The sequence below is a fragment of the Syngnathus typhle genome, linkage group LG1 (genome assembly GCF_033458585.1).
Source record: "Syngnathus typhle isolate RoL2023-S1 ecotype Sweden linkage group LG1, RoL_Styp_1.0, whole genome shotgun sequence".
Taxonomy (NCBI): domain Eukaryota; kingdom Metazoa; phylum Chordata; class Actinopteri; order Syngnathiformes; family Syngnathidae; genus Syngnathus; species Syngnathus typhle.
Window position 1 is genome coordinate 12,586,183 of NC_083738.1, and position 9,552 is coordinate 12,595,734.

General features: G+C 43.5%; 1 protein-coding gene across 2 annotated transcripts; it reads left to right on the forward strand.

The window, feature by feature from the left end:
• The first annotated feature begins 41 nt into the window (after positions 1-41).
• LOC133156189 (uncharacterized) lies at positions 42-9,297 on the forward strand. Of its 2 annotated transcripts, XM_061282002.1 has the most exons (19): positions 42-164; positions 240-714; positions 1,012-1,201; positions 1,429-1,564; positions 1,671-2,480; positions 3,017-3,439; positions 3,519-4,706; positions 4,791-4,877; positions 4,956-5,111; positions 5,274-5,390; positions 5,464-5,583; positions 5,649-5,708; positions 5,788-6,237; positions 6,537-6,680; positions 6,762-7,494; positions 7,584-7,714; positions 7,904-7,957; positions 8,102-8,219; positions 8,530-9,297. In XM_061282002.1, exons 4-19 carry the CDS (start codon positions 1,562-1,564, stop codon positions 8,535-8,537), a joined length of 4,602 nt encoding a protein of 1,533 aa, XP_061137986.1. In that variant the 5' UTR covers positions 42-164; positions 240-714; positions 1,012-1,201; positions 1,429-1,561; the 3' UTR covers positions 8,538-9,297. The 2 variants fall into 2 exon arrangements, with proteins under 2 accessions (XP_061137986.1, XP_061137994.1); XM_061282010.1 differs by having other exon boundaries at positions 109-714.
• Positions 9,298-9,552: the final 255 nt, after the last annotated feature.

The window sequence follows — 9,552 nt, forward strand, 5'->3', positions numbered from 1 at the left end:
CCATCTATTCAACATTTGTTCCTGACGACTGCTTTTCTTCTCTCTCTCTTTCCTGACATGTTAATGTGCACTCCTTTGTTGTTTTAGTTTTTGTTCCTCTTTTTGTTCTTCTCTTTAGCCTTTATTCTTTGGCCTTAATGAACATGATAGTGGAACCACATCAGGTATACATATTAAGTGTCATATCATTTTTCACCCATGGCCTGTTATTTAAATCACCTTTTTGTTTTCATTTTCAGGTGTTAAGCTGTTGCAGAAGCAAGAAAGGACAAAATGACACAATTGTTTTTTATGCATTTGTAGGACAGCTCATGTTTACCCAATGGCCTTTTTGATAAATGCACTTTTTACAGAAGAAATTACCTGCAAAGACATGAAAAACTATTTATACACAAGATTTATTTATGAATGACTGCTATGCTGATATTAGGACCTGGAACAAAAACATTAACGCTGCTGTCTGACACACACAACTTGGATTTATGGAGAAACACTATGGATCAGAATTCCTTCCAGAGGGGTAAAGAACAACAGGAGAAGAAGATTAAAGTGCAGTGACGGAGGGGGCGGTGAGTTGAGGATTCTGGCAAAGTCTCACTTCAGCGGTGTTTCTAAGGAAACAGCAGGGCAACACACGTTTACAAATCCGCTCCAATGAATTTACTGGCTCGAATCCGCATGGAGAAGAGGAAACAGTACAGCGAGGCAAACAAGGTTATCACATTTTTTTTTACAACGAGTATAATTGTGATATTTTGTGATTGTGCTATTTTTGTTTGCCTTTAGCTGCAGTTAGGGATGATGGGTGAAAAACATGTTAAGCCTAAAAGAGGAGCGTTGGAGTAACTTGAGAGATAGTGGTCCTGTCCAACTTGCTAGCAAGCTGTTAACAATATCAATAATAGATGAGTGTAATCAATATCCAAAGATGCACAACTGTCTACATTTAGTAAAGAGAATTTATTTTATGGTGTCTACACGGCATACATACTATTATCCCTTCTTTTACAGGGGAAAAAGATATTAAGGGAACACAAGCAAACCAAAAGACGATCACGTGAACCTGCGAGATCTTGGTATAGAAGTGAAGAGTCCTGTTACCATGGATACAGCTGGACATGGATGTTATTAAGCATGTGGCAAAGTCTCTGATGAAGCTCCCAAGTTCAACCATCCAGTCAGAATGCAACCTGAGTAACAGGTGAGAGGGGATCCGGTGATGTCGTACATGCACGTGCACGCACACACGCCGTCTCTTCGTATTTGAATGTTGGCACGCTGCCATTTACATCTCTCGAGGCACTAACGTGTCGGTTTAATTCACAGTCTCCCAACCCAATTTGCTCCTTTTTGCTAAGTACCAAAGGGAAAGGCTGGGGAGTTAGATGACATACCCACTGACCTTTTCTGTGCCTTTGTGATGGTTAGATCAGAGAGTAAGAGAGTACAGGGAGGAGCTTTCAGCTAGAATCGCCTGGCTGTGACGCTCACCCACCCCAGCATGTAATACTCTCAGAGGCTTGGTCAGAAACACTTCACGCTGAGCTAAGAGCTAAGGACCATGGTGAGTCTGAGCTCTGCATGTGTGTCATTTTCTTCTATTTTTAATGGTAGTTTTAGAATGTGGCAGATAAGATACAACAATCTCTAACATACGATATTCCGTCCAGACTTGTGACGAAGTGGAACGTGTATGGCGAGAGCGACTGCAGCGTTGTCAGAGGCAGCTGAAGGCCAAAGAGGATGAGATGGGTCGACAGTCCCACTACTTTGATAACCTGAAACACCAACTCCACCACAAGCTTAGCCTGGCAAGGGACAGAGAGGAAAGCCTGCAGAGGCGCATTTGCACTTTAGAGAAGCAGCTACTGGACATGACAGTGAGTGCGGCCACTGATGTCACAGCATTGAGCGCGGTCCGAATTGCGCCCAACGAAAGTCACTTGCAGGAGCCAGGTGCTAGAGAAGAGTGTGAAGGAGAAGAAGAGAAAAATGAATGCAGAAGGAGGCAATGGCATTCAAACAATGGAGGAGAACGAAATGGAAGGCAGGAAGAGGACGAGGGAACAACTGAAAATAAAAGGAGTACAGACAACAAACAGAACTCAAATGAGGTCAGGTTGCAAAGTTTCATCGTGACCCTGCAGGAGGATCTCAGGGTGCTGCTGGAGAGAGAGGAAAGTGGCATGACAGAACATAGGAGGCTGATAGAGCAGCTCCAGGAAGCAGAGGAGAACAGCCTTCTCCTGTGCTGCAAGGTGGAGGAGATGAAGGTCGAGGTACAACAGCTGAATTTGTCTGAAAGTGTCCTGACTAAGGAGGTGGAAGACCTCAGAGTGGAAAACCACAGACTCAAACATGACCTGAAGGATTCCGCTCAACAAACTCCCAGCCAGTCATCTGCAATCTCTTCTGATGTTTGCTCTGCTGCGTCTGACGCTAGTACAATTGTACATTGTGTCGAGGGAAGCTCTGAAAAGGTGTTGTTTTTTTTTTTTTTCTGGGTATGATTTTTATTTTTACATTACATGGGGGTTGAATGTTGTTATGGATAGTAAATACTTAATTGCCATGTTACAGCTGTCCTTTGAGAGTCGCGGTACACCCGTGACTGGTCACCAGCCAATCAGGGCACACAGTGTATAGGCAACTAAGCATTCACACTCATGCTGTACAACATAGTCAAACAAACATTTATGTTGACAGCTAAGGACAGTTTTGAGTCTTCGCAAAAGTGCATGTTTTTATTATGTTTTAATAGTAGAGCAAGCAAATTGAGATATATTCCGGATCTGAGTGTGAAAAGTCTAGTCTGTTAGTCTACTATGTACCGTGATTGAGTGCCGCCCAGTGCAAGTCAATAGGCTCCAGTTCAATGGCAACTCTAAAGAAGACGAACACTATAGGAAGGATGGTTATTTAGAGCAAACTTTAAAAAAAGAATTGTTTTAGATAAAAAATTTTCATGTGGTCATATTAAAGCTCCACAAATTCTGTGCTCTTTTTGCCCTCCAAGGTATTGGGCTTGCATGATGCAGTTTCAGTTACCCAACACCAGGCTGCAGCAGCGACCTCCAAAAGTGCCACCAAAGCTCCTGCGATTACTGCCAAACATGGGCCTCTGTATACAGCTGAAAACCACGCTCCAAGCATTTTCCCTCACCCGAGCCTCCAAACCTTCAACTTGGCTTCAGAGACCATCGGAGAGTGGGGCTCTCCTGGGGGCTTCAATGTGGAGGCCACCCACAGCGAAGAATCTGAAGCCTTGCGGGAGGCATACAGGAGCTTAGGTTTAGGCGAGGACCTTGAGGGTCTCAGAGAGCAATGTGAACACCTGGAGGTCGCCCTTCAGCAATCAAAGCAGCAGCTGCAGTTAATGGCTCAGGAGAACGCACAACTGAAACTACAACTCAGAAACCAAAGAGAGGAGAAGCAAAAGGTATTGTAGTGTGATACACTCTATGGATTGATCAAATGAACTGACACAAGTAACTCAGTGCGGACTTTTTTGTGTTCAGTTTGGCGCAACTTTAACCAGTGCTGAGGTTGAAGCTTGCCAATCTCCTGGTCAAGATGATGTCGGCGACCACAACGGCCTTCTCCATGCCCTCAATCAGGAAAACCGAGCCTTGGCTCTCCGCATTGAGGAGCTGCTGGCTCACATTGAGCTCAATCAGGACGAAATGGAGAGAGAGCAATCTCAACTGAGGGCAAGTATTTTGCGTCTGCAGGAAGACAAAGCCAAGCTGGAGCAGGAGAAGCAAGAACACGGCTGTCTTATCAATGAACTCACCAGAAAGACGGAGGATGATCTCAATACAATCATGGAGCTGCAGCAAAAGTTAGAAGAGCGTGTGGATTGTTGTAAACAAAACCACGTGGGAAGGTTTCCAGAAAACCACCCAGAAGAGAGCGTGGCAATAGAGCAAGACGGAGCACAAAGTCATCTCCTGGTGAAGTCACTTAGTGATCAAGTGAAGCAGCTCAACAAGTCTATCCAGAGCCTGAAAGCTGAGCAAGGGCAGCTACGTGGTTGTGTGGTAACTCTTAGAAAGGAACACAGGGAAATCTCTCTGTCAGTCCAAACACAGACTCAGGAGAAACAGCACTTAACTCGGACAATATGGGCACTCAAAGGGGAGAAGGACGGGATAGCTGGATCTCTGGATGGTCTTAAGCAGGAGCGAGACCAAATAATCAGGGTGCTCAGCGGGCTGAAGGATGTGCAAGTTCGTCTTTCAAAGTCTGTGAGAGAGTTGGAGGAAAAGAAAGCAAACCTCGCCGAGTCTTGTTTGGTCCTTGAAAAAGAAGAAGAAAAACTGTTCAAGTCGCTGTCAGGTGGAAAAGAGGAGCTCAAACAAATTGCACAGACAGCGCAACATTTGGAGCGAGAGGCCCAATTAAGTCAGACAGCAGACAAACCAAGAGATTGTCTTCAAGAGTCAACAGATAAGTATCAACCTCGCCAACATTTACAAGGGGACTATGACAGTCTGCTAAAGTCAATTAGCAGTTTGAAGAACGAAAAAGTAAAAACTGAACATTCAGTCCGATGTTTGAAACAAGAGGAAGCGCAGATAATAAAATTACTTCAGTCTCATAGAGAACAAATGAGTGGCCAACAAACTGATCCTCACAGTCAGACGCAATACAACAAGATGGAGACTGAAATAGAAAACAAACAAAATGTTGGAACCACTATACAGGTATGACACGGGAAGGCTGCCTTGCATCTAACTATGATAACAGTCATTTATTCTCCTCAAAAATATTGTTTAATGGATTAACAGGAATCAAGTGAGCTGGTGAGAGTTATTGAAGTTGTCAGAGAAGAACTAAAAAGGTCACAGCAAGAACTGGACAAAAGACATGCAGAGGTCAGTTTAAAATTTTTTTGCCTTTACACATCTATATGACTATTAACTTGTGTTTTTGTGTACATTACATATGGGCAGAACACGGCGCTACAAATGCAGTTGAGTCAGTCGGAAGCCAGAAAGCAAATTGCTGAGAAGCAAGCATCCCTAGCAGGTGATGAGGTTAAGAGGCTGACAGATCTCATCAACCAAACAGATACAATCTGTAAGAAAAATGGATACCTTACCACGCAGGTAATTTCTGATCCTCAATAAGATAATTTCCTTCACAGGGTGTGGGGAACCTGATGCCCTGTCAGGCTCGCTTGGAGTGCAGTATTGTTTTTGGTTATTGAAAAGCATCGGCTCCATTTACAAAGTTCTGTCAGCTGAAACTTTTGGTGGTGTCTATTGCAGGTCAACGAGTTGCAAAGCAAAATCTCTGTCCTCGTCAAGGAAAAGACTGCCACTATGTCACTGAAGTCACAAATTGAAGACCAATACAACATGCTCACAGCTCAGCTTAAAGCCAAGGTGACCGCGTGTTTGCTTTGAAGATTTGTATTTGTGTACATTTGTCAAAGCTGATGTGCGGCCGACCCCATAGACGGTGGCGCTAGAGGAGCTGAACTCTGAGTATATTACTCTGAAAAAAGAGCGGGACAACAACGATGACCTCAGCGCTCTCATGTCTCTCCGCGCACGTTACAATGACGTCAAAGCCAAGGTGGGCAACCTACTGTCCGATCCCTTGTGTGACATACATGTTACAGTTTTTGTTTGCGTTTGTAGTATGACGCACTGCAGAAAACAAGGAGCCAGTTCGATGTGGATCTAGTAGTTCCCTTAAAGGTGAGGAAAGTCGTACGAGGCTTTAACAGAATACGCGTCTGTCGTTACGCGATAGTGACTGACAGATGTATCATGACAGGCCAAACTTTCCTGCCTGGTGCTAAAATGTCAAGAGAGAAACAACTTATTGGCACAGATGATGAGAGCCTTGCACAGGCACAACGTTGTGGATTCCACGCTGACACAGCGGGCTGATGAGCTGCTCAGAGACACGGTACTACTCGAGTACTCTGCTGCATTCGCGCCTGGAAGCTTTGCAAAGGACCAGGAATGTGGGCTCACGCCGGGATTTGTTCCCAAATTCCACAACTACATAAATGGACACACTCGGACCGAATGCAGAGAAGTGAAAGAAACAAAACACCCTTCTTTGGAGGAGTCGACGACAAACGTTCCCGATTGCAGTCGCGATGTCCTGTGTATGCCAATTGTGCAAAGGAAGCGAAATGCCAACTCACTTGTGCCAAGTACGCAAGCGGACCACCAGATGCCACCATCAGCTGAACCTCAGAATGCCGAACAAACCTTTGTAAGAAAGTCATGTTTTGTATAACAATATGTCTTTGACTCCATCTCTTTGGGAGCTTAGGAAACATGTTTGAAGTTAGACAAGGAGCTTTGTTTCGTCAGTAATAACATTTGATGCTGACCTACGAACTCCATAGACAATTCTAAACACTTTTGGGTGGGTGTCAATTACTCGCCGCTTTTTGTATTAAGAAACCAATGACATTTTATTTATTGTTACTCTACTCTGAGAAACGATATTACTGACCATTTTCCTTTAAGAAAATTGTAATGTGTTTTTTGATGTCTTTTACTACACAGCTTTCCCCCTCTGCCACTGGACACGAAAAAAGACACGACTCAACACCTCCACTCTTTTTCGGTGTGAGCAGGAGGCTGAGCAGTCCTGAGAAGATCATCAACCTCCAAGAGCAGCTTCAACAGACTCTGCTGAGTAGCTGTATGGTAAGCAGTCATGCCAGTCTTCATCAGATTGAAATGATAAATATTGTCACTGTATGTCTAATATGTCTGTTTCATTCAAAGGCTGTGGTGGGTGGAGGAAGAGAAGACCATTCCAGAAGAATGTCATTCTCAGCTCCTGCATCCCCAAACCCATCTTCTCAGAAAAAGTCGCAAAGGCTCTGTGTCCTTGCTCTATCTAGTGGTCCACTCCCTCTCTGCTCTCCAACAAGCATGGCCAAGCACCTTCCACCAGTGACAACCTCAGCAGTTACAAAAACTCAGCCAACAAAACTTTTCAATGCAGTCACCGCGAGATGTGCTGCTAATGTGTCATTCGCACCTCATTTGTTAGCGAACCGTCATTTTAAAGGAGCTATGTCATCCCCAAGCTCTGTTACCAAGTCATTGGTTAGCACTGCTGCCTCAAGCAAAACAAACTCGACCTCAAGCAGTGACTCCAATGTACCAGCGTCCTTAAAACCGAAAAGCCAATTTTTTCCTGACGTGGCTGATGCTGAACATTCAGCTTCCTCTCCTTTGATGGCCTCTAAAACTCCTGACTCCGGTGTCTTTGTGTGTTCTGACACAAATCTCCAAATCACTGCCTCAGACACAAGTGCCCCGAGTAAAGCGACTGTCCACAAAGCTGATGTTTTCAGCGAGGTAATAAAACCTAATGGTGCTGATCCTCCTGCGTGCGACGGCCTGGAATTCACTACATTCAATTTACGTTTTTCACAACAATCTCCCGAGGGATCGTCAAATAAGTTCCACGTTGATCCAGAGCAGATGAGACCTTCAAGGCCCAAGCCAGGTAATATGACAATGCATACAAAAGTAAAATAGTGTGTGCAGAGGCGTTATGCTGTCGCTGACTGTGCGACGTGTGATTATCCTTGCTAGGCGCCCCAGCAGAGGTGTGCTCTGTGGAGGTCCTCAAACAAGTGGGTCACAGCAGCCTCCTGATTGGCTGGGAAAGGCCTCCTCTAGATGAGCTTGGCTGCAGTCATGGCACCTTTGTGTATGGTTACAGGGTAGGCACAATATATTTATTTCTGACAGAATCAGATTTATCTAATGCAGTTTACACTGAAGTGTGTGTGCGCCCCCATTTTTTTTTGTAATCAAGGTCAGAACGTTTCAGTTGTTATTACCTTTTAAACTATCGCCGTGCAGGTGCATTTGTCTCTTAGAAGTCAGCTCTCAAATTCTTGTACTTTCAGGTGTTTGTGGATGGGGAATTCTACAAGTCTGTGATGAGCTCAGCATGCACCAAGGTACGTTTATTAAAGTAATATAGCTACTGTCTCAGTGTGCTAACGTAGTCAGGATTTTGAATTATAAGTCTTTGAAGTGATACATCATCACTCTGTGTCAAAAAACATCTCAGGAACATATTATTTGAACTGTATGTTTTACAGTGTGTCCTGGAAAACGTGGAACTGACTTACCCACATGAGATCGGCATCCAAACACTGGGCTCCAATGGGCTGAGATCAAACAGCGTACACACTGTGTATATGCCATCAGCTTTTGCAGGTCACCGCTGAATTGCACTGTACTCACTTCATTTCTGGACAATTTAAAAAAAGTTTAAATAAAAAAATAAGTGTCACAACTAAATAACACGCAATGGTATATTCTCACTAAAACATTAGTTAGCTGAACTGAATCATATTCAAAATGATTTTTAATATAGAAATTAGTCAGGAATTGGCCTTGTTGAATGAATCTGTGAAATATTAGTTTTCCTTTCTGAGGTTTGAACATATACCAATTTATTGAGACTCACCTGTATTAGTCATTGTGGTGTAGAACTATAGAATGACTGTTTTATGATTTCCTGCAGCCCCCTAGCAGCATCCTCGCATCACAAGGATGATTGTCATCACGAGTGGACCAACTAAGGTCAACTCATCGCCAAGAAACATGCTCTTGACCATCCGTTGAGGATTTTGGGGACTTGTGCTAAACACTGGACCTTTAGGATTCCCGACATGGTTTGCATAAATGCAGGTGACAGATGTCAGAATATCGTCTTTTTGCACAGCAGTGCCACTTACTGGATTTATCATATTTTACAGCCAATTAGTTAAATCCTTAGAAAATGGATCCGCCCTTGTAAATTCTAAACGTGATCAGCTACTGGGAGATGTTGGTGTCTCCCGCGCATGTTTACACTGTGGTCAACACATCGTGTGTCTTAGTAATTCACAGAAGAGCTCTGCTGCTGCTGCCGCCTCTGGATACTGTGACGCTCATGACGCATTTTTTTGTTTTCACCCCTAAGAAAGCAACACAATGCATCATATGCTGCCGACAAGCTTCGACCAGAGGCTCTTACTTTCATTTTTACCAAACAAGCCAAATATGAGCTAGGAGGACATTGACTACAAAGACTGTGTTCTGGTGGATATGAAACAGAATCTATTTGAGTTTTTCAGCATTTTGCACACAATCCAGTAGAAAAGATTAATCACGTTCTTTGTTTCCTGAAATTGACTTAACATGTTTTTAATATTTCTATACGGGTGTAGAGTAACAATGGTGCAACAAATGTATTTTTCTATAAGTGAATGATAATATTGATTAGCCATTGACACCTCACAGCTGTACAGAGAATAAATGTTTGTCACTCAAGTGTGTGCAGCTTTATGCGAAACCAACATTTATTGGACTGTGAACTTTACTCATCACAAAGCGAAGCAGTTTGGCAGATAGTGAACAATTAAAAAAAAAAAACAGTTGCGATTTACTATACACGAACAATATTGCCATACTGACAGTCATCTAGTCTTTATCCAATGGACAGAACACCTAATCTTATTGGAGCTTACTGAGATGCTGTGACCATCTTCACGTATATCAGACC